The 26,317-nt window shown below is 38.2% G+C and overlaps 1 protein-coding gene and 1 long non-coding RNA gene across 2 annotated transcripts; both read right to left on the bottom strand.

The window, feature by feature from the left end:
• Positions 1-14,499: 14,499 nt before the first annotated feature.
• LOC133722329 (cytochrome P450 76A1) lies at positions 14,500-16,801 on the bottom strand. The gene is made up of 3 exons (XM_062149213.1): positions 16,464-16,801; positions 15,730-16,355; positions 14,500-15,437 (listed from the first exon to the last, which is right to left on the bottom strand). Exons 1-3 carry the CDS (start codon positions 16,798-16,800, stop codon positions 14,814-14,816), a joined length of 1,587 nt encoding a protein of 528 aa, XP_062005197.1. The 5' UTR covers position 16,801; the 3' UTR covers positions 14,500-14,813.
• Positions 16,802-21,770: 4,969 nt separating this feature from the next.
• On the bottom strand, positions 21,771-23,894 carry LOC133720026 (uncharacterized). The gene is made up of 2 exons (XR_009851636.1): positions 23,361-23,894; positions 21,771-22,393 (listed from the first exon to the last, which is right to left on the bottom strand). It is a non-coding gene; the product is annotated as an uncharacterized LOC133720026 (long non-coding RNA).
• Positions 23,895-26,317: the final 2,423 nt, after the last annotated feature.

Below are 26,317 nucleotides of genomic sequence, written 5' to 3'. Positions count from 1 at the left end.
ACAGTCCTTCTTCATGTGTCATACTTTCTTACAAAAGTAGCACTTGAACTTAAATGGCTTGTTGACTTTAGCTGCTGCAGTATTTCCTGATGGCTTAGCTATAGTTTTCTTAGGCTTGAATTTGTTCTGCTTCTTTGGCTTTTCAACTAAGTTGACAGAGGTGGAGGGCTGCTTCTCCTTCTTCATCCTACTCTCTTCATCCACGCAGATAGCTAGCTATCAGCTCATTCAAGGTCCAGCTTTCCTTCTGTGCATTGTAGCTAGTTCTCAAGGTATTGAAGCTAGGTGGTAGAGAATCTAAGGCATTGTGGACAAGTTGGTCATCTTTGACTCCCAGATCTAAATCCCTGAGCCTAGTGTTCAGCTCAGTGAGCTTCAAGATATGCTGCCTAACACCTCCACTACCAGTGTACTTCAACTCATTCATCTCCTTGGAAAGTCTAGCTGCCTCAGCCTTATTGCTTTCCTTGAATTTTTCAACTATTGCTTCCATATAATCAACTGCCAAAACAGACTCTTCTATACTACCCCTCACAGTATCAGACATGGTAGTTCTCATTACATTCTTAGCCCTATAATTAGATCTATGCCAGTCTCGATAATATTTCTTGTCATCAGATGAGCTATTTGCATCTACTCCAAAAGGCTCTATATCAGTAAAACACAAATCCATGTTGTCATGCATCATTAGGTAGAACTCTACACCACTCTTCCAGGCCTTAAAGTTTGATCCAGTAAGCATCTGGATATTATTCAAATTCATGTAGGTGATTCCTAGAGAGCAAAACAAAGAAAAGTGTAAGTTTTGGTTTTAACAGTTCTCAAAACAAGTTTTGTCAAAAAAGGTTCTGCATTCATGTGTTAATTCTAAAGCAGTTCAAGTAAACACACAAGCAGAAAACAAAACATTTAACAAAACAAAACAATACCAAAAGCAAATAATGCAATTTTAACCCCAAAATTCTGTAGTCAATATCAAGTATCACTTTTATAGCAGAAAACATGATATTCTGAAGATTTCTTTATCGTTATGCCACAAGCAGTGAATTCAATGTTATTCTAAAGACAATCATCATCTTTATGACAGAAGAAAAGTCCCTAGAATCCAAAATTTGAACTCAAAATTATGCATAATGCTGTTCCACTTTTAAACCATATAGCTCAAAAAACTTCTTTGGAAGACAATATACATATACAGTTTAAAAGTAAAACACAAGTTTCTGATCTTTTATTCATCTTAATGAATTTTGAATAACAAGCAGATAATCACTTTGTGCAACATATCCACTTAACCATTTAAATTCACATACCATGAAAAATTTCCTTTCAATCTGGAACTTTTAGCATAACAAGCATGTACAGGGAGATCGACTTAATCACATGTCATGTTATACCATCGCAGATCATTAATTATAGAAATTTCACAACATATAAAACAATCATATCAAAACATCAAGATATTCAAGTTCATTCCGGAAACCATCACATCACAAAAACAAATTCTGAAAATTAAGTTTCATCCGGTCACCATCTACTCTAGCCTAGGTGCACGCCGGGAATGCCTCTATTGTTCTTGTACAAAACGATGATCAAAACATCCCAGATTTTAAAAACCCAAAATTTCCAGAAATTCTAACCTTGTTCTTCTTAATTTGCTGCAAAACTTTATCGCGGAAGCATGATTTTCAATTAAAACAGCAATCAATCAGTTCGGCTTCTTAATCCGAAGAATTTGGTGTCTTGAATTCCATAGAGGACATAAACGTCCCCTTCGCTTTCAATCCCGGATAGAACCCTAATCCCCAAATCAAATATTACCGTTGGGATACAACGGTCATCTACAGGGGTTCTGAATGATCGGATCCAGGTCAGCTTTTCTGCGGGTTTGGACCGAACGATTTTATAAAAACTGGCCCATTCGTGGCCTTTTCTTTAGCAAGCTTTAGAATAAAATTTTATAGGTTTTTGCTGAAATTTAAAATTTTGGTTTTTCTAAAAATCGATTAATCAAAAATTGATTTATGTTTGTGAAAACCTGATGCTCTGATACCAATTGTTAAACTGAATGAGCAAATCAAGACCAAGATCAATTCACAAGAACATAAACACACTGAATATTAATCAAGACCACATGAACCAAAATATAAGTTTAGAGACTAACCTTCTTCATTGTTAAGTGTCATTGCTGCAGACAAGTTGACAGTAGCTAGTATTGATCTTCTCCTCGTCTCTGAATACAAGCTCCTTTCTATGGGGCAAGACTTAATGCTTTTGTGACAGAGAGAGCAGGGACCAACACTTCTATATATATTGGTTATGTTCCTAAGAATCCTCCCATAAAGATGTTTCTTAGAAACCAAGTCACCAACAACTAGAAAACCTAATGCAACACTAATTCGGATTACAATGTAAACCAACTAATGGATTCCTAACCAATGAGCCGATATAATTGTCTCAATAGGTTTCTAGATATTGTACTTAGCTTACAACTCCTATTAATGAATCAAGTTATAATCCAATTTGCATTCTGCATAATAGATGATGATAGGTCCATTTAGTTCTAACATAGTATATGCTAGCACCACCCTTTAGACAACCAGTGCTTGCTTATTCAAAAGCGAGCCTATGCACTATGAAACGAAAACGTAGTAAATAGGCTAGGTTCAAAATAAGAACAAAACTTAAATTTTCTCCTTGCCCTTCACAGTAGGGCTAAGATGTTTGGAGAGATACGTCAGACAAACGTATGTGCTTTAGCAATCTTCTTTGATTTTGGAGAGTTCTTATTCTTGGACCCAACGACCTACCATGTTTATTCTTTGGTTCAACTATCTCCTTGTGCATGAGTTCTTTTGGTACCAAAATATTTCCAGGTACTTCAATCATTCCCAAAGACCGAGTAGAGAACTTATTTGTAAATTCCGGCACCTTCAGCTTTTTTGTAGGTGCATTAGCAATAAGCGGCTTGAACAGCTCCTGCAGTAGGATCTTAAGCTTCTTTGGAGACGAGGTAGGAGAGGGAGGGTTGCTATGCTTTTCGCTTATGTTTTCCTTGTCTTTAGTGGGTGCTTTCACAGAGACTTTCTTCTCAGAAGGTTCTTTTTCAGTTATGTCCACCCCAGGCTCAACTACTTGTGCTTTCTCAGGTACCTGCTTGCTAGTAAGTGCTTTCTTTGTTGTTGCCATTTTCAGTAACTGGTGCCAAAGTACAGTAACAGGTACTTCTATAATCACCAGTTTCTCAACCGGAACTAAAGCCATTGATTCATCAGGGATCTCCTTTCCATCCTTTGAGTTAAGGCCTTTTCAAGTAGCACAATGGGTTTACAGCCTCTGCTGCCTTCTTTTAGTTGAAACAATGACCTACAGACAAATGGTAACATAGGCGTTTGGACACCCTGAAAATGAAAGGCTCTATCCACAAACCTGTTAGTCACAAACCTTAGAGGAGGACCTGTAATTTCCAGTTTTTGTTCTATATAACCACACACACCAAGCTTAGTGTGGCTTGGCTGCTAGACAATGGACAATGTCCACCCTCATGATAAATTAGATTGCAACAATTACATTTGTCGATAAGATTTTCAAATGAGAATGAAATCTCTACTTCAACTCTAGGTGCCAGCTTTAGAGTTTCTTCTTCTTCTTTTTTTTTTTTTGAGAAAAAAAAAGATTTTGAAATTTCATGTCAAATCCTAACCCTAACTTTACCCATATTCTCAAACAGTTTGTCATCCATCTCGATGAACTTACTAGCCACAGAAGCTATATCTTTGATTGTGTCAGGCTCCTCAAACAACGGTGGGATGTTGCTGATATGAACCAAGAAAAATTGCGAGGTCAGATCGATATCTTGAATTGGTGTGATGCCATCATATTCTTGTAGCATCACATTAGCTTAATTAAACCGCCATGGTCTCCCTTTTAGCACCTTATTTTGATCTCGATGCAGGTCAAAAGCTAGGACAAATCTATTTGGTGCTCTTTCCTGAATCTTGAAACCCCGATCAAGGATCCAAACTCGCTGTAAAAATTGACACAGATCGTTGAGCGGAGCGGGCTGCTTTACCAGAGGACGTTCGAGCAGGTATAATTGAGTTCCTCGACATTGGGCACCATTAGATCTTCTGGAGATATCAATAACATCATTGAGATGTGGCAAAGGAGGAGGTAACATCATCAATGGATGAGATGGTGCACAGATTTGGGAGGGTGATTGAAGACAATCATAGTCTTCATATTAGGCTTTGGTGGTTGCGCACAGTAGGGTCGGCGACGGCCTTAGAGTTTTTTTTTAGTACGTATTCATACAAGATTAAGCACTCAACAAAAGGTAAAAAATAAAGAAAGAAGTTGCAAGGAATACAATATCCTCATTCCAAATGGAGGAGCTACAAGTTGCATTCCCTTTGTGATACCATTGTATAGGAGTTAAGGCATATAAAATGATTTGTTTCTTTTTTTTACGGTGGCTTTTTTTTTCATTGTAATAATTCAAACCTCGCCTCTTAGACTGGTTTTTAAACCCACCTTCCTCCTTATCGCACATTTTGACTTTGATAAAGCAACCCTCAATCTCTCTCAGTAAGTAAATTTTTTTTTTTTTTTGGATTTTGGCTACTGTTGGTTGCTTTGTTCGGTCTGTTAGTTTCTTGTGTTTTACAAGTTTGAAGAAAAACAAAACCCCATGCAAACTTTTTCACGGAGGCATTGGCAGCTAGGGTTACCTATAGCCTCCTTCTCTCCCTACTTTTTAATCGGACAATCTCCTCATTCCATTTACTTGATGACGGAGGAATTAGATTCTCTTGGCGTCGTCCCTTACTGTATGTTGATGATTGATATCAGTGACCTCACTCGATGCAATCATGCCTTGATCTTGGCTGTCATTCCATGCGACGACTTCCTTTCTTCCTAGGCATGCCAGATCTGTCACTGGTTCTAGCCAACATCTAGGACGTGGATACAAGTTTATCTATGATCCATATGGGGCAACTAACTGGATTGGATTGCGGCTACATGCGGTGGCCAGATCTGATAAGGTTTGTGATGGTGACGATCGTGGAGGCTTTGGTTCTACTATCTTGCTTAGGATCTCTTTGTGGTGGCTAGCTGCCCTTGGGATAGCAAATGATGGTGTGGCGCCGGCTCATGGCGGTGATGTCTGCTGGTCAGGATCATCAGGTGTCGGCGATACTGATGGGGTGTTGTCTCCAAGGTGTCTATTTGGGCCTGAGGTTTAAGCCGGGTTTCGATTTGGATGTCGGTCTGAGCCTAATTTTGGGTCATTCATTTGGTCAGCTAGGTTTAATGGTGGCTTGTGTCAGCCAAATAGTTACACTCAAGTATAAGGAGTACAACTAATAGTATAGAGATTTAAGAAAAGTTGTCAAATCTAGGAGGATTGGATTCCTTTCACTACTAGGTTGTGAACCTAAGGAGAGGTATAATATGCAAATGTACAATCATGAACCTAGAAACACAATGAAATGTAGGCTCATGGTGAATATGTGCAAGATAGAGTAGTGATTTGATTTTGATTTTTTGAATATAGTTTGAATTGAAAACAACTAGAGGCTAAAATGTAAACTAAATTACTCAAAACTAAACTAGTGATCAATTGGATGAAAGTTTGGATTTATATTGTCTACCACTAACCTCCATTGCAAGTATTGATGCATTTTGATACGAATGATGCTAAATTAATTAAAGAGTTTCTCTCCTTGCATCCATCTCGGTTATAACAAGAGACATGCTTCTTTTGTGATATCAAGTATCCCCTCTCATGTGTAGTACTTAACTACCTAAGTGCATAAAGTTTGGAGATAAAGAAATCATGAAAACCAACCAAGCTTATCTCTAAGTGATTGAAATTCACAACCCCTACATGCACACCTAGTGTGCTTTCATGCTTTAATATTCAAATGTTACCAATCTCTAAACTTTGTATCATGACATAGTAAACACACATACTCAAAGTGGTAAAGTCTAAGCATTTGCATTCAACTCTTGAACTAGCATGTAGGCATATTAAAGAAAATTGCATCACATTATATTATAACATCAATCCATATAAGATTGGCGAGGGCTTTCAACCCTAGCCCCAACAAAGTACTACTCACTTGTAATTGCATATACTAACTTCATAAAGTAAACATAAAAATATAATCTAGAGTAAAAGGGATAGAGTTGGCTTAGTGGTGTGTCAGATGGTCCCCAAGCTCACGTCTTGGTGGTGATGGTGATTCCCTCTCCTTCTTGCTCTTGAAGATTTGATGATAAAAGATGGTGAAGCTTGTATTATGTATTGTGTGAATAGGTGGAGTAGATCGAGAAAATGATGATAGAAAAGAGAGTGAAGAAATGATGTTGTAGTGGTGGTGTTATTAGAGGTAGAGGATAAGAAATGGTGGTGGTGATGGAGGAGATAGAGTTGTATGGATAGTATGAGTTTGGATTTTGAGAGGTGGAGATAGAGGTTTTGTGGTGAAGATGGAGAAAGAAATGGGTTATATGGGTGGTTGTCTTGTTTGTAAGGGGATGGAATGCTTAAATAGATGGAGCTAGAGAGAGGTGTGAAATGATCACTAGAAGAAAAAAGGAGCAACTATAACCTTGTAAGAGGCATGGAGGAAGAGTATTTGAGTGGTAATAGATCCCAAAATCAAGGAAAAAAAGGTAAGGAGAGAGTGGTGTAGATTAGGGTAGGTAATGATGGAGAAAAGATGGTGATTACTTACACCCTAATAATGGTGAACTTCTGGGTAATATAGAGAGTTGAGATGGTGTGGAAAAAAGGGATGATGGATGGAGTTGATTTTGAACCAAAATGTTTGGGATTTGGTTGTGATAAAATGATGATGCATGGATGTAATGTAATAGGTACAATGTTACTCCTCCTCCTTGCTCCTCCATGAATATAGCCGGAAAATACATGGCACAACTATGAGTGGTGGTTCGCCGAAATTTGAATTTAACATTTTGCTCCACATTTGGACCGTCATTCTTCCTAACTCCAATTCTCTACTTCAAAGCCAAAATGGATGTTTCACTCACTTTTGCAATATTTCTAGATAAATAAGAAAATGATTTAGTGAAAACTAAAATAGACTAAAAAACAAGTTAAATTCAATATTTAAGGGAATGCATATATATATATATATGGTCTAACAGCCTTTAGATCCTAGCTAGGCTTGTGTTTGGTCCCTTTTTTTCTGCATACATGGGCCCCTCTTATTCCCAAGAAGGTGGCCCATATGGATTGGGTTGAGGGTGACTTTTGGTCCCATGCTTTTGCTGCTAGACCTACAATTTTTTTCTTCTACTTAATTAATTACCGCATCTTCTGCAAGAAAATACTTAATCCTACAGGCAAAAAATCAACAATTAGGGTGTTCAGTACTGTCCCATGGAATGTTCTAATAGTTAGTCTAGATGAGAAAACTCATTCAGAATTTTTGATGTAGTTGTGGTCATCACACAGTTAGATGGAGCATGGGTGTTCTGATTTTATTTTTGCTATGTATTCTTTTTTTTTTTCTGTGTATTTCTTAGTTTAATAGATGTATGTAAGTTAGCATTATTTGTGAGAAACTTATATTTACGAGCTATCTCGTGGCATGTTTTTTTATAATGTTACCAGCTTGATTATAAAATTATCATTTTCTGTTAAAAAAAAACAAAGAGAAATTTTAATCTAAATACTGATTACTACCCTGTAGTTTGGGTCCAAAATCAATTCAGTCCCTGAACTTCTAATTTCATCAAAAACACCCCTGCACTTTCAATTTTGATCTAATAGGTCCAATTTGTTAGTTTTCCAATAATTGAGTTATTTAACTTGTTAACGTGGCTCATATATGGCCTATGTTTTATGATGTGGTGTCGAGCTGGCCTGCATAGTCAATTTAGGAGTGAGTCCTACTATTAAAAATAAATAGATTTTCAACAAATAATCCAACTATAACTTGAACTCATAACAAAATATTAATGAATTGGACCTATTAGATCAAAATTGAAAGTGCAGGGATGTTTTAGATGAAATTAGAAGTCCAGGGACTGAATTGATTTTGGACCTAAACCACAGGGTAGTAACTAGTATTTAGCCCTTAAAAAAATCAGTTGCTTCCCCTATAATGACTTATGCTAACACAATGAAAATCCACCAGAGGTATTTGAATATCTCAGAGTCACTTATAGTGGACCTAGCTAAAGGGAAATCTCAGAATACCAAAAATTAGGGGAAATATTGTCATCTACAAGTACTTCAGGATAGAAAATCATTGCCTAAGGTCATGTGAGGCAAGATTTATTATCAAAGTTTTATTGGTATTACCTTAACCTTTGCAGGAATTGAAATTCATGATTAGTCCCTTTTATGCAAAGCACACATGGTCTCACACCAAGGATTGAAATATTTGGCTGATTACACGCATTTTTATGCGCGTAATTACACTCTAAATACTATAATTAAGTTAATCCTTAAGTTAATTATAATGTAATTAATCCATTTTTATTTATTTGTAGGAAATAAGCGGAGTTGCGGAAATCGAGAAAAAATGGACACAGAAATGATGCAAAATGGTGAAAGTCGGAATTCTCGACAGAAGGACAAAATTATTTTGCCTTAATTAACCATTAGTTAATTAACCTATTGTTAATTGGTTAATTAACTTGTTAATTAAGCAGGCATGCACGTTTTGGTCTAATTTAATTGGTCTGACCAATTATGAGTTGGTAAGTGGCATGGACCTTGTTTGTCTTTATTCAAATTATGCAGCAGCTAATCACGTGGGATGGAGCAACCAGATTCTTTCATTTTTTCCTTCCCTTGTCTTAATTCCAAAACGCACCGGATCGTCCAAACCCTTATCTTTTTCTCCTCTCTCACAAACAGTAGCCACGAATTGACCCATATATATTCAATCAATCATCCTCTACATCGATCTATCAGGAGAGTAGCCGCACCACCAGAGAGGCAGCCCTTTGGGCTGCTCTCTCCACGCTCTTCCCCTCCATTCTTCATTTTTTTCTTGATATTTTGTTTTGAGATTTGAAGAACTACTCACACAAAGCTTCAAGGATCTATCAAGGAGCTCAATTTATACAAGATTCAAGATTTGGGTATTTTGTGGGGTTGTAAATCAAGGATAGTCATGCTAGCTTCATAGCTATTTGTGACTATCTTTGTTTTCTCCTACACTTCTCTACTCTTTGCTATTTGAATTTTGTACTTTTGATGTTCATAAATATGGGTTGTGAGTAGTTACTTTTGGGAGCTAGGGTTTCTAACTCTAGCTCAATTTTGATGTAATGGACATATTTTCAAGTGATAAATAATGTATTTTCATATGGGTGCATTCTAATTACTATGTTAATTGATTCTTGATGCATAAATTTTAGGGAATTGACCACTCTCTTTATTATGTTTTGAGATTTGTGTTGTGTGATACAATTGGTGGTTCTTTTGTTCACTAGCTTCATGTAATTAGTGTGGTGTGTCAAGTAGTTGCTTAATCGAGAATGAATGATTGCCTAAGTTTCTATTTTCTTGTGCCCTTCGCCTTTAATCCTACACATTGTGGCCCTAACAAGGCATAATGATTAGGGTTAGAGAGTTCATTCTTGCCTTAGTCGGAAGAATGGATACCAAATTAGAGAAATTGACTTAGTGGCCTTAACCGGCATTAGGTAGAGAACTAAGTAATCGTTACATTTTAGGTTGTAACTATTGCATGCTTAAATCCCTAATTTCTAGAACTCTACGCCTTTAGTTCATGTTTTGGTAGCCCTGATAAGGTACTAATTCATGAGTTAGAGAGTTCATATTTGTCCTAACCGAAAATGTGAATACCCTCAAGGAAATTCGGCTTAGTGGCCTTGATCGGCATTAAGTACGGGATTTGGTTCTCATGAAAATATGTTTGTTTGCTTGAAATGTGTTCGTTGCATTGAAATTGCTAGAGAGTGATCCCTAGTACCCAAACCTATCTCTCTTTTATTTTTATTTTTCTTCATTTTTAATTGTTGTTGTTAATTTAGTTTTTGACTTAGTTTTTTTTCGAAAATTACAATCACAATTTCGAATGACAATTTCGACTCATTGTAAATAGTCATCACTAGGTCTTAGTTTTGATTAGGCTTCGGTGCAAACCAAAGCCGAGCATTGCTAAGGCTTGGTGCCTTAGATTACCATTTTTATTTATTTTCTTTTTTTCTTTTTATTTTGTTTGCTTAGTGACTTTAGTTCCGACTACCTAAGGATTGTGGGTTAGCCACTAATCCCCGTGGTACGATAAACTTTGGGCTCAATATTTCCCTATCTTGACAACGATACGTACGCTTGCGTAAATGTGTATCAAGTCAATGACTATTTTTGATATATCCCCCGATATCTCCCTTTTTCGAGGGATCGATATATCTTAGGGGGTTAATATCTTATCTTCTACCATTTCTGTAAAATTTCTTCAACATCGTTAAATATCTCCAATATATTAGATATTTAGGATATATCCCTGATAAAATGAAGAAATATCTGTAAAATCTGATAAAAAAAATAGAAAACTTCAGTAATTCTCTAAATGCAAATCTGTGTGAGGAGAGATCTCCTTAAGGTGAATATAGGTGAAGAGAAATCTCATCAAAGCGAATTTGGGTGGGAAGTATTCCCTTCGAGGGAAATCCAAGTGAGGAGTGGAATTCAAGTGAGGGAAAATTCCCTGAAGACGAATCTAGACAAGGAGAATTCATGATGAAGCAATTTCAAAAAGTAACTCATTCACTACATCTTTCTCAATTATATTAAAGTTTCAGACCAAGAGAACAAACTATTAGGTTATGTTCCACACAAGAGTGTAAAAAAATGTGGTGCAATTATATGAATCATTTGGTACTGTATAGATGTGACTCTATGTAGTCTGTAGTTGAACAATAGAAAGAAGATAAAGGTTCAATTATTCAAATGAGGCCAAGTAACTTTGCAGAAGGAACCATATATGGATTCATCCTTATTATCCCCTTATAGGAAACAGTCGGCAGCTCTAAAGAGATATATAACTATCATGTTCATCACTACAATTCGTACTATATGGGTCACATGTCTTGGTCTGATTATTGCACTTTCGTAGACCAACGAGCAACTTTTCAACCACATAGAGTCTCTTTTTGGATGTAGATGAAGTTGATATTCATATGTATGTATATGTAATTCCAATAAATTGACTCTTTCAAAAAAGATATATTTTTTCGGATTTTCCCGATATATTTTCGATATTTCCGATATCTCCTTTTTTAAAGTTCCAATAGATATGTAGATATAGATATTTTAATCCTTGTTATCACCTATGTGATCGACATACCACATCCAATATACATGGTGCATGTATTTTGTTACATACATGATTGAAGCTTGCAACAATCAGGGGGAGATTCTCATCAGGGGGAGTATTCAAAATATGCTACCTAGGACATATGCGAGTTGTATTCTTTTTCTCCTTTGACTAGGGTTATTTTTGTCCCACTGGGTTTTTGTTACCTGGCAAGGTTTTTGACGAGGCAACATTAAGCGCGTCCAACACCATATCACAAATTGATGGACATCCAAGGGGGAGTGTTGTAAATATTATATATATGTGGTTGTCCATATAAATTCTCATCTTTTATGTCTTTAAGATGTAAACTCAACTCCTATATAAAGGGGTCCATGCATGAGAATGAATAATATACACTTCTACCTCATCTATATTCGGTTTTTCGATTCTATCTCTCTCTTATTCTCTAGTTTATAACACAACTTTCATTTAATATGAAATCTCCAATTTTCATTTAACATTAATGTTTCAAAAACAAAAAAAATAAATTAGAAAATTTCATAATTAAAACTTAGTCAGAGACATTGACAGAACCCGTTCCAGATTTCACTCTGAAATCCGAAGTGAGCTACGGGGCCCACTGTAGAGGAAATCCTATAAATAATTTGGCAGAATCTACCCTAAAAGAGGACTACCCAGACCTGTGAAGACAAATGATACACTTTTAATAACTGACAACATCTCACACAAATAATTCACATGAATTCTTAAACACAAATCTCGAAGCTCAACTTATGAATACAACTGAAGTTTAGCAATCAGAGTAACCTAGATCGTTAACTAAAATATAGTAGTAGTACAAGTAGGTTAACGTGTAACCTACAATGAAGATGGAAGCGATGAACACTATGCTTCGACTCCTACGCACACTCAACCTCAACTAATCAGTCTACACAACAAATTGGGCACGAAAAAAGCCCATGGAAAATCATTTAGAAAAACTGTTAGAGTGAGTGGATAAAAAATAAATAATTTCAAGGAAATAAAATAAAATTTAATGCTTTCTCAAATTTAATTTCAAATAAAAACTAAGCATGCTGTAAGGTTTCTATTATTCTCTAATATTGAAATCTCAAATCATGCTGTAAATTATCTCAGTCTTACTGCAATTCAAACAAAGCCAAAAATAACAAATCAATAACCATAATTAGGACTGTCAATTCCGACACGACCTGATAATACGACTCGAAACGCACACGAAATAAAGCGGGTTGAACCCACACGATTAAAAAGCGGGTCGGCTGTGGGTCAACCCGCCATGACCCATTTAATAAATGGGTCAACCCGCCAACACGAAGTGAACCCGTATAACCCGATTATGCTATACTTCTTCTTGAAATTTTGGACGTTGGGAGTATTTGATCATAGAATTAGACAATTTGAAATATTTTTCTTTATAATTATTGGATTTAATTATTTATGAATTATAGATAATTATTTATATTCTTTGTCTCTTGGAGTTTTTAGTGAATTTAATCAATTTATGTATTGTTTTAGTTAAATGGGTCGCATTGTTAACCCTTAAATGGGTCATTTTATTTAACACGACACGACTTATTTATTAAATGGGTTAAGCAGGTTGGAAACGGGTAACCCGTTTAATAAATAGGTTGGGTTTGAGTTTAAATTTTGGATACGATTATTAAATGGGTTGGGCTTGGATTTGTCTCTTGCAACACGACAAATACCTTGACCTGACAAGAACCCAACCCGACATGACCCATTGACAGCCCTAATCATAATTCAAATCCGAGATTCTTAACGGAAAGTTGAACCAATGAAATAATCGCAAGTCATTTCCAAATTCAAAATCCAATATACCAACAAGATAATTAAAAGCATTAATTAGAAAGATAATTGCATGCATTTTATTTAAAATAAAAGTTCACTCACACGGCTAAAGCAGCTAGGCATAGGGATTCCTCGTCGAGCAAAGGCTCGGTACGTCGTCCTGTACATAATAGCACTTATGAATAACCAATCGAAAGGTCCAAGTAAAATTTACGTAAAATAAAACCAGAAACTCTATAATGTCGACCCTTCAAAATCTAAAGCTCGAGTTCTCCTCATAATTAAGTCAAACTTCACAATCTTCATCGTTTGATCAGTTCCAGCGTGCTAGAACATAAATGACGGAAATCCAACGAGCGGATTTCCATGAATCGACATCTGAAATTTCGAACTTCAGAAATTCCCGACCAATACCCAACATCCACCAATTTCAATCGAAATCATATCGACACGTTTGTATCGCCAAGCTGTATCTGACGAGGCAAGGCAGATTGACACAATCGGTTGCATGCGCTGCCACAAGTGATGGCTCGTGGGCCCTACACGCCACCACTCCGACCACCAAGTTATCTCACAAGACTTATGCCAAACTTTTCCTTTCAACAAACCCAACAACATTCTCAATACATCAAAGTCAAATTCTAAACGAAATAGCCAGAATTTACCTCGAAAAAAAAGGGCCGAAATCTTTAAACCCTCGATTTGATATCCTCTGATCAATTCGAGCTACAGCATTTGGAGGGTTTGCTAAGAGCTTAATGCACTACAAAACCCAATAGGTTTTGTCTCCTAAGGTGGCCAGAGCTGTGAATTCTGACCGAGTAAGCACGTGCAAGAGTTGCCAAGTTGGAATTTGTTTTGATTTGCTTTCCTGGGCAAAAATTGATGGAAGGTGAGGCCGGAAACCTCACTGGCTTGAGGAGGTGCTTCAAACGCCACTGGTCCAGTGGTCTGGGTCGGCTTGACTGCGGAGAACCCATCGGGTCTCAAGGTCGGGTCGGGTTTGGCCACAAATCAGCATTTAGAGAAAAGAGAAGTTTGGGTTTCGGATAGAAATAATAAGTTTTGCTATTTATACTAGAGTTTCTCGAAAAGGTAAGTTTGGTTTTTAGATCATAACTTCTTCATAAGAACTCCAATTTAAGCGTGTCATGTATCCACAGACTCAGTTTAATGTCCTCTACAACTTTTGTGAAGGAAGATTTCTCAAAATACAAATGGAAGAAAAGTCAACTTTAGAGTCCCTCAAAAAGTGTCGAAACGAAGTTAAAATTGAAGCTAATTGTCGTTTACCATCTAAATTAATGACTAGTAAACTGATAAATTGAGATAAGGGGCGTAACAAACACAAATAATTCTCTGTTAGAAGGAAGAGAATTTTTGTGACAGGATATCATCGATCACATACACACATTCAAATTCATTATCAAGAGATTTACAAGAACCATATTACAATTGACCCATTGCTTGTTTTCTTTGCTGTATATGGTGCTCTGAAACTGAACGCATTACTAGTATCCGGATGGGCAAGGTTAAATGGATCGGCCCGATTACATTTTCGAAAAAGTGTATGCATGATATGTTCATATGTATACATCAACTGCCATTTTATGTGGTCAGCCAATACGATCCAAAAGCACGATCCTTTTAGTATTACTGGGCATCTCCTTTGTAAGGTATAGGTATCACCTCTAAGGGGACAGATTTGCGAAGTGTTATCCCCATCCTTTCAGCCATGTCCATATTCTCCGGCTTGAGGCCATCTGGTAAAACCCAATCAAAGGAATGTAAGAGCGATCCTAGGGCTAGAGGAAGCACCCTTGAGACTAGGGGCACAGCAGGACACATCCGACGCCCAGAACCAAATGGTATGAACTCGAAGTTGTGTCCTTTATAATCAACCATGTTAGGCTCCAAGAACCTCTCTGGCTTGAATATTAAAGGGTCTTCCCAAGTTTTGGGGTCACGTCCAATTGCCCAAACATTGACTAGGATTTGGGTGTCTTTTGGAATGTGGTGTCCTAGCATTTCGCAAGAGCCCATGGCCATGTGTGGGACTAAGAAAGGAAGAGGTGGGTGAAGCCTCAAAGTCTCTTTGATGACTGCTTTGAGGTAGGGGAGGTTTTCAATGTCTCTCTCTTCAAGCTTCTTGCCAGAACTTATGGTGCTCCTTAGCTCGGTCTGAACTTTCTTTAGGGTTTTTGGATTGTTAAGTAGCTCCGCCATCGCCCATTCCAAGGTGCTTGTAGTGGTATCAGTCCCTGCCGTGAACATTTCCTGAAGTAATACAATACCAGTTAATATAATGACTAATTAAAGGACGGTTCATTAATTGTCCTGCTACTAGTATACTTCAATTGCTACTTATCATGTGAATTGCGTGATTAGTTAAATATGATAAATTGCCAACTAAAATTTTTGTTAGTACCTTTGATCGACTAGTGTGCTTTAAGCAAACTTTTTATTTTCTAATCACATAATTAAGTTAATTAACAACTTACATAAGAAAACAAAATCTGTATAACATACCAAATAATATGTTGAATATTCAAAGGAGTAGGTTGCTTACAAAGACAATCACGTTGATGGTTCTCGGAGATGAGAACCTATAGGCCTCTTCATCAACACCATCACCCTGCGAGTCGTACTGCAAGAGCACATCTAAGAAGTCCTTAGTCTTCTTTATGTCAACATCATATCCATCACTGTCCATACTTTCCAGTCTTTCCTTGATGAACTCTCCAGCAATTTCAAACGCTTTTTCAACATGGAATTGGGTATTCTTCCTAATGCCTTGCGGGTCAAGCCAGCGCAGAACAGGAAAGAAATCTGCCATATTAGGCTTCCCAGCCATCTCCATAACCTTACCTGCATGGTAAAAGAACCCAGCCCCTCTCTCCGACTTTGGGTCCAAAAGATCCTTGGAGAACATAAGGTTCCCAATTAGATTAAAAGCCATCAAGAAAAAGAACCTACCCACATCAATGCTCTTAACATTGGCACCAATATCGGATTTGTCACTAGTACTAGCATCCTCTATAAACTGCACCATGCGATCGATGCACGTGCCACGAACACCACGCATGGCGTCTAGGCGGCTCGTGACAAAGAACTCAGTGTTGCATAGTCGCCTCAGCATGCGCCAGTGTGGGCCATATTGAGCCGTGATCAGCGAACCCTCATTACCATAATCACCTGAGGATAAAATAAAAAGTTAAAAACAAGATACTTCTTTTGTAAATGATTGGTTTTAACAATTAAGTTGATGAATAGAAGTCTCACATTCTTAAAAAATATATATACCTTTCATGGCCTCGTATATTTTTCGACCAGCTAGCACCACATCATGATTCTTAAACATTTCACGAGCCAAAATACTCGATGAAATCACCACAGTGCTCATTGACCCTAGCCACAGGGTCATGATAGGGCCGTGCTTGCGGGCTAATATGGCAAATGACTCATGGGGTGGTGCCCAGCCTAGTTGAAAAATGTTCCCAACCAGTGGCCACCATCTTGGTCCTGGAGGAAGCTGCCTTAGCTCCTTGGAACGATGCCGTCGAAGTTTTGTTGCTGATACCCACGCAACCCATGATAGTAACACCCCTATGATTAAACCCACCAACTTGTAGCTCTCCATATTTGGTGTATGTGTAATTTATTGTCTATTTTCCCAAGCAAGTAGCGTTCTTATATATAATTTCTGATTACATTACGTGTCAAAGCGAAGCAAACGCTTAGAATTGAGAAGATTTGTCTTTTTCTATGGAGAATCTTTAAGTTATTTAACCCAGAAAACCCTTTATCATGCCTTAAACAGCAATTTAAATTAGCAATTTGTGGTTTACGTCTGCTTTTTGAATGTTAATTTACACAATTATAATAATTTCTAGCAATGTAATTTCCTTTAAAAAAAACACATATAATCATGTTGAATTTATTTCAACTTTCTTGAAATTTACAGCTTTAATATTTTAATTTATGATGCTTTAATTTTATTACGTGTATCTTGAATTTCTTAAACATTCTCGGTAGGGACAGAAGCTGAATTAGAGGAGTGGGTTTTGGGACCATTTGTACCATGTTTACCATATGGTTGATATAATATCACTTCTGTTGTTTTCTATAATATCACCTCGATCTTTAGGTCATTTTCTTGCTTCAATAATTTATAGAATTTTTTGTAGTAGTTATGGGAACAAACAATATTATAAGCATGAATATTAAAGATGGAAAACTCATAAGATATGCATTCTCTCATTTTTCTCATCAAAGATTCAGAACACGACGTGCACTTGCACGAGATCATATCACCTCAATCTTTAGGTCATTCTCTTGCTTTAATAATTCATAGAATTTCTTGTAGTTATGGGAACAAACAATATTATAAGCATGGATATTAAAGATGGAAAACCCCGAAGATATGCATTCTCTCATTTTTCTCATCAAAGATTCAGAACACGACGTGCAAGTCATATCACCTCAATCTTTAGGTCATTCTCTTGCTTTAATAATTCATAGAATTTCTTGCAGTTATGGGAACAAACAATATTATAAGCATGGATATTAAAGATGGAAAACCCAGAAGATATACATTTTTCTTATCAAAGATTCAAAACACCGGCGTCCGCTTGCACGAGATCATATCACCTCGATCTTTAGGTCATTTTCTTGCTTCAATAATTCATAGAATTTTTTGTAGTTATGGGAACAAATAATATTATAAGCATGGATATTAAAGATGGAAAACCCAGAAGATATGCATTTTTCTCATCAGAGATTCAGAGTACCGACGTGCACTTGCACTAGCAGGAATAGACAATTGGATAACATCAAGTGCACTTTTTTTTATATTAAAAAAAGTTAACTATAAATATCAATGGCTGAGATCACGTAATAAGTTATGGGTCACTTGCACTGCCAATGCATAAAATAATTTTTGTGTTTTATAATGAATGGTTTCATTTTCTTTAAACTATGAAATGATCCGACTCCTCTAAAACGAGAAATATGCTGAACATCAACATTTATGAACTTTGTATAATTTCACACCAATCAGACAAAAAAATTACAAAGGAAATATAGTGAGTGAGTTCTTGCCTCACTTGAGCATCTAGTTTTGATTAAGTTCAAGCTTCTGGTCCCTGCTTTTGATAGGATTTGGATTCACCTAATCTTGGCGTATGCAATTAACCTCTGTTTTCAGTGAAGACACAGATTTAATATTAAGATTAAAAATGAGGGAAATGAGTAGTGTTTGTATTCCCAATGTGTTGTGTGATACTGAGGCTACACCGGGTCATTCCCGACTTATGTAATCTTTATTTTCAGTTAATAAAGTTTTCTTATTCTCAAAAAAAAAAAAAAGATTAAGATTAAGATTAAAAATGAGGGCCTTTAGCAAGGCTTAGCTCATTCATGACCTTTTGTGGTCCAAGCACAAACTATTGGAAATCGATATTATTGTACGTACTTTTCCTTAAAAAATAAAAATAAAATAAAATAAAACAAAGATTTCAATATAACAAATCATTCATCATTCATCATTCATCATTCATCATTCATCTTCGGTGCCATTTTGATTTGGACACACATAGCTTATGTTTTCGAAAAATACTCTCTCTCAAATTACTTAATTTGCACGCCTATCCAAATTCTGCCCAATCATTTTTATTATTCATAGGATAATGTTATGAACATAACTATTCCTTTACTAAATCTCTCTGAATGTTCTGTTTATAAAGAATTAATCACATCGAAAATTACTTAGTTATTAACGGTAAATGGAGGATTTAGAGTACCGATGTGCACTTGCACCAACATGAATGGATTGTTGGATTAAATTAAATACACTTTTTTATTTTAATACATTTTGGTTGTGATATTTTCAAGCCCTCAATGCAAGAGCTATCACTCCCAAGACCCTAGGATGCGCATCTGGTCGTCCTGGCAAGTTTGTATGCCTAGTCTGACAGCACACCCCAGCGGCAGCATCGTCGGAAGGGCTAGAAAGAACCTTGTGTTCGAAGGTGGATGGCCCAGTCAGAGAAAAGGCTACAGGGTGGTGACGTTTCTGTCCAGGGCGCTTGGAAGAGATAACGGTGACGGGTAGTGGCGAGTTGATGGCCGGAAGTCAGGGCTGGTGTCGCCTTGTCCTAGGGATGAGCGTGGAAGGCCTGGTGGGCATTTTGAGGCGGTGTTGTGGGATCAGAGGTCGCCTGAGGGTGATGACCGGGCGGTGACATCTCTGATAATCGCTGGACTCAGATCTGATCGGTTGGACCCGATTTGATTTGGATGGTTTGCTTCCGATTTGAGAAAGGGCAGCGTGGCTAGCTGGCGAGAGGTAGGTGATGGTGGTGCTGCTGCCAGTGGTGGGACGAAATGGGTAGCGCCGGCAGGATGGAAACATCGTGATTTCTACACCTGGTTACTCAAGCTTGGGTTTGTTGGGCTTTGGGTCTGGGCTTTGACCCTTGACGTAGTTTTGTTAGGTTGGGCTTTGATCCTTGACCCAGTTTACTTTTATGCTTTGTTTTATTGTTATTTAGTTTTAGTAAGACATGGCTCTATACCGGAAATAAGTCCTTACCACTTTTGGGTAGGGCAACGTTGGCTTTGTTCCGGTATGTACACTCAGTGTGCCTTATCTGGCCTAGCGAGGTGGCGAGCTGTTTGCTTGATCAAATGGACACAACCTCCTAGTGGCAAAATGAAACAGAGTATTGTCGGATTTATTTCTGTGCAGCAACATAGTGGGAAAGTTGTGCTATTTGTAATGATGCTTCTTTAAGATAGAGTTATCTTTCTAGTATATCACCGCTATGTCAACACAAATAGGGTAGCTATTCATGCACTCTTAGCTAATTGGTGCTTGTTAGAATACATAGAGTTTGTGGAGACTCCTACTATTATTTGAGGATGTTCTCTTTATGCTTATTGTAATATAGGGTTCAGGCTCTATGTCCTCCCCTTATATTCTTCAGTTTCATTAATCAAGGCTTGAGAGCAGCCGCACCAGCCACCTTTCAAAATAAAATTTTAAATTTAAAAAAAAAACTAATTAACAAGGAAGTAATTAATAGTTTTATACCAAAATTTATGTATAAAACAAATTTTTAGTAAGAAAGAAGTTTAAATATTTCAAAAGGGTTTAATAGTTTCCAAAAGAAAACACAAATTTAATCTAATATCAAACCAAATGTTAATTATTCTGAGTTGTGATTGGATAATATATTAATTGGGTGAGATAAGTGTGGTATATATTAATAATCTATGAATAAAATAACTAATTAAGGAAGATATCGGAAAAAAAAAAATTGTTGGGATCCGGACTCTGAGACTATTACCTTTATATTTTTTTAGTTTCTTATGGTTTGTTCTTGTATTGACTGTTTTTGTGTAATGACAGGTGCCTTCTAGTCACCTTTTTTGTACTCTTTTATTATATTAATAAAATGAAAGGCAGGTAGAGAATTACCCGGTGAAATTATTCTCCTTTATGTTTTAAAATCAATATATATTCGGAGTGTTTCTTGTTGGTATGCACATACCTCCTAAGCACAAGTATCGGAAGCACAAGACTCGTATCGCCAATACACCAGCGACGCAGGCTCCCAGCCAAGGGTTCCGATACCCCTCGGGGCAATGTCGGGATCCCGAGCGTCCCACACCGAAAGAAACAGAACCAAGCTCCCACAAACCTGCTACATTAAGGTCATCTCCAACAACCTAAAAGAGGTAATTGTTTACTAGCACTTTCCATTATCATTATCTTACTCGATACTGACTTAGGCATCGGAGCGTTGAAGGCCGGCACACCCGGTCTTCCCTCTGACCTTCGTCCGTTTTGCAGATAAGCGAGACCTATAGTGGTAGAGATCAAGGTTCGAAAAAACGCTAGGCGCTAGTCGGGCGATGGGCAGAAGACTAGCGCCCAGACGTCTAGGCGGGTGCCTAGGCGGTTTTCTATTTTTTAATTTTTACTTTATATATATATATACACACACACGTACATATGCACACTATATAAAGAAAAATAGAATAAGAGGAGTAATAAATATATATTTAATTGGATTGGATTATTAAATTTTTATTTAACTAAACATTTATTTAACTAAATAAAGGAAAATTGAAGCCGTATTCAATTATGCCTCTAAGTTGTAATAATGGTTGGCCTGCACACACCTGTCCCACTTACTCATCTATTCCTTTTCTCTCTTGAGACGAACAAGAGCCACACATTTCTTTTTTATTCTATTCTTCATCATCTTCATTCTGTTCCTCTCTTCCTCTTCGCAAAACCAATCGCCACCACTCCAGGTTCTCTGTTATCTCTCTCTCTTCAATCTTCATCGATTTTTCTTCTTTCTTTGTTGTTCAATCACTGGGTAAATAACTACACAAAAATAAGGTTTCAGTTCTCAGATTTCAAGACGTTGTGATTTTTCAGCTGCTCTGATCAGAGATCTTGGTTTTCAGTTTTGAATCAAGGGGACTAAAGGCGACTGAGAGAGGTGGTCAGAGACTTAAAAGGACGAGCTTGCAGCTGTTTCGAATCAGAGACGAAGTCTCTTTCTCATCTTCTTTTTGATTTTGACGAGAATTGAAAAAAAAAAAAAAAAATCAACGCCCAGTGCCTAGACGGAGCCGCCTAGGACCGCCCAGCCTCCGCCTAGACCACCTAGGCGGCCGCCTGGGAACCCAGCGCCCAAACCATTCGCCCAGGCCAAAATCGAATCGGGCAAGTGACGCCTAGCGCCTAGGTGCCGTCTAGGCGGCCGTTTTTTAGAACACTGGTAGAGACAGACCGATACAACCAATGTTCAGCTGGACCAGACTCCTCTCGAGACCACTGAAATATTTGGCGCTAGAAGGACTCCCCTCGCTCCTTGCTGGCAGGACAACACATCGATGGCTACTAGCAATCCGGATACTAGCCACGACGATCCGCCTCGCGAGGCAACGACCCGCGAGGTTCAACGCACTCTCGAATTTAAGAGCCCGAACACCGAGACTCGATCAGTCATGACCACCGACCCAACCACCGCGCTAGAGATAGTGATGTGCGACCTCATGGAGACACGCGCACAAGTCGAGGCCGAACGCGCCGCAACCATGGAGGCCCGCTAGGAGGTCGAAAATATGACCAACCAGAATTGCACCCTACGAAAGGCTCTCCAACGGCGAGTCACTGATAGCTCTTTTTAAAGCTATTGATTTTCCTTATTCTCCTGCAAATATGTCGATTGTAATATAGGGAAATAAGGGTCTCCCGCAGAGGATTAAGATAAACTAAAGGCTTCAACAAAAGTCACAAAAACGTGATTGCAGCTCCTACTGAACCGCAGTAGAAAAACAAACTAAAAACCTAACTAAAACAACCCAGAAAAATACGAAAATTTACAGAGATATACTAGACACGTAAAGAGTCTAGCACACAAAATTTGGTGAATTTTGGAGTTGATTTGCTATGGAAATAAAATACAGAAAAACAGAGAACAGAAAGAAAAATGAAATTGAAGCAGATTTGAAGTTGGTTGAGATCAAGATAATGAAACTAGCTAGGAAGGAAGTATCCACCCCCAACAATAACACACAACACACTTTGTCCAATTTATCACCAATTAACTTAGTTGAAGATACTCAGATTGGCTCGGTACGCTTGAACACAACCTATTACTCTTTCTTACCTTGTACGCTAGGCAGGAAGTGCTCTACACCTAGACTATTCCCAAGCAATGCAACCTAAAGGTACGTTTATTAGATTAAACATGCAGAGATCATTAAGTTTGAAAAGAGTTTGAGCAATCACTAGGCATCGCAAATAACTTAGAGCCTTGCTAAACCTAGGATTTTGTTTACTTGCTAGTGAAAACTACCAATTACTTCTCTAGATAATTTGAGGAATCCAACTATTGATCCAGGCATCAAACCATCAAAGTATTAGAACCCTAGCATGCATACTAAGTAGTCCTCCAAAGCATACAAACATAGAATTCATCAATGAGAAATTGGTAAACAAAACCTCAACTTTATTAATTGAAAACAAACCGAAAATCAAAGCATGTTATGGATCATGTCTAGGGGCTTCAACAGCTCCCTAGCTACTGGAAATTTAGTTACACATAATTGGAATAAAAAACACAAAGGAGTTCATGAGAAAGGAAGACAACAAAAATCAGAAATTGGGAAAAATACGATCAATGATCGATCTTTGAGAAACAGTGATCGATCGTCTCTGGTGTGATTTTGCAGTCTTGCTTCTTCTTCTTCTTCTTCTTCTTCTTTGGTGTGTCTCTGGTTCTTTTTTATGTGATATGGTCTGTATGTGGTTGGTCACTCTATTTATAAAACATGGAAGGAGGCCCCTTTATGTAGGAGTTGCAAGTTTCAAGGGCACTCTTGCAATTAGGCCAAGCTTGTTTACTTGTTCTATTTGATTTTCTCTTCTTAGGCTGAATTCTTTGACTTGTAGATCCTTTACAGCTGATATAAAACATGCTAACAGCTCATATAAAACGTGTATAACTCAGCAAAGGATCCCCAAGAAGCCTCAAAACAATCTGCCAAGAGATAAGGAAGGTGACTTCCTTATCTGCCTCACTTAGGATTGCCTTTTTAGCCCTTCTTTTAACTCGGTTTCATTTCAGCTTTGAATGTGATTTTTAACAAGATAACAGCCTTGATGTTGATCTTTAAGAGTGTATAAAGATCTTCTAAAACTCCCCTCAACTTGCTGCCCAAAAGCAGCCTTGAAAAGCCTTCAAGATAAGGTCTGTCAGAAATTTCCAGATTTTCCTTATCTTCTGGTCAATTTTATGGGCTTGTACACCGACCTTGTAGCTATCTTTCTGAACGTTTCTTAGGCCTATAATGCCCTATGATATCATTTATTGACGTCCAAACAATATCCTTCCAAAAGACTTTCCAAGAAAGTCTCCAAAAGACAGCTCCAATATGCTTCATAGATAAGACTGAAGGTGGAAAGCTGATCAGGATGCCTACTTTGTGCAACGTTTCTGACTTGATCCTTGACTATTATGATCACTTGATTTGGCTTTATTGTAGTGAAATATCTGGTTTTCACATGTAGTCAAGAATTGCTGCCATGGTGCACTCAAAATATCTTCAAAATGGGGTCCAAATATAGAAGAAAATAAGGCAGATTCCAGTTTTCATATTTTGCTTCTCAGCAACTGTTTTGCACGAAGTTTTCCACAAGCTTCCCTTCTTGTTTCTGACCACATAAATGGTTGTCCTTCATCTTTTGCATCAGTATTATACATCTGAGCCTTAACTTGCCACAATTGAGCTCCTATTTTTCCATGGTTGATCCACAAACCTCCTAAGAAAATAACAAAGTTAGTTTGATCTTTTTAACGAAATAACTAAGCAAAAGTGTAAAGGATTAAACTATAAATTCGTCGCATTTTATGCTCCTATCAGTCACTCGTGACGACGCCTAAAAAAGGGCCCACCAGCAGGAGACCCCAATACCGACTATTGGCGGCGTCCCCACACCGGGACCAGTCCTCACTGCGGACCCCACCACCGGCCTCGCTGGTACGGCTATCAATGGGCCGTGTTGGGTTGGGTTCGTGTTGGGTCAAGGTATTTGTCGTGTCACAAGATACAAACCCAAACCCAACCCATTTAATAATCGTGTCAAAATTTTAAACTCAAACCCAACCTATTTATTAAACTGGTTACCATTTCCAACCCGCTTAACCCATTTAATAAATAAGTTGTGTCGTGTTTGACAAAATAACTCATTTAAGGATTAATAATGCAACCCATTTAACTAAAAAAATGCATAAATTGATTAAATTCACTAAAAACTCCACAAGACGAAGAATATAAATAATTATATATAATTCATAAATAATTATATCTAATAATTATAAAGCAAAATATTTCAAATTGTCTAATCCTATGATCAAATATTCCCAACGTCTGAAATTTCAAGAAGTATAGCATAATCGGGTTGTACGGGTTCACTTCGTGTTGGCGGGTTGACCTGTGGCCGACCCATTTATTAAATAGGTCATGACAGGTTGACCCACGGCCGACCCGCTTTTTAATCGTGCAGGTTCAACCCACTTTATTTCGTGCGGGTTTCGAGTCGTGTTATCGGGTCTTGTCGGAATCGACAGTCCTACTCGCTGGCACCTTCATGCCCCCGAACCCCACGTTAGGAAGCCCCGCTGGCCCCACGCGTGGCAGCACCAGCACAGACCCTCAGGTGGTCTACCTGAACTCCCCCCTCTTTCCAGGCCAACTTGGGGCCGCACCGCCTCCCCAACCGGCTGCCGGTGCGGCGGGAACCTCGGGTGTAAACACTACTACGACTGCCAACATACCTCCACCCAATCCCAATACTCGGCTATTGCTCCAAATGAGCGAGGTCATCACCTCCTTACAGGCACAAGTGGAGAGCGCCGAAAGCAGAGCCGGCTGGCAGCCAATTACGGCTGGTTTCCAAGGAAAGACTGGACCATTCACCGCCCGCATACAGGCCGAGAAGCGCCCACCAGAGGCCAAACCCTTCAAGATCGAAAAGTATAATAGGACCCGGGACCCATACCACCATCTAGAAGTCTTCCAATCTATACTCCACGGAACCCGATACACAGACGCCATGGCCTGCCACCTGTTCGAGGAGACTTTGACGGACGAGGCCCTACGCTGGTTCCTCAACCTACCCACCAACTCCATTGATAGTTTCCAAGAGCTCGAGGACAAGTTCCTGTGGCGATTCATCATGTGCGGCAGTGGATATCGCACAACACCTGACCTCTTTCGGCTCAAGCAACGGCCAAACGAGTGATTGTGAGACTTTGTTCGCCGATGGCAGAAGCAGGCCACTCAGTGCCGCTCCCTCGACCCGGTGCTAGCGGCATCGACGTTTGTTAATGTCTAAAAGTTCGGCGGTAGCTGAACCTTTGTTAACGCTGATCCGGTGGGCGGATCGATACTTGTGATGTTCTCAAAGCTTCCGCTACCTGTCAAATAAAATACAAAGGGGCGTCAGAGGGAGACCGCGCCGGGCGGTCTTCAACTCTCCGATGCCTAAGTTAGTCAATGTATTTATGTTGAAAAAGTAACAGTAGGTAAGTATTGAATGCGTAATTAATGAGGAGAGAGGAGAGAACCTT

Source organism: Rosa rugosa, chromosome 7 (genome assembly GCF_958449725.1).
Source record: "Rosa rugosa chromosome 7, drRosRugo1.1, whole genome shotgun sequence".
In the NCBI taxonomy this organism is placed as follows: Eukaryota; Viridiplantae; Streptophyta; class Magnoliopsida; order Rosales; family Rosaceae; genus Rosa; species Rosa rugosa.
This window is presented reverse-complemented; position numbering and strand designations above follow the sequence as displayed.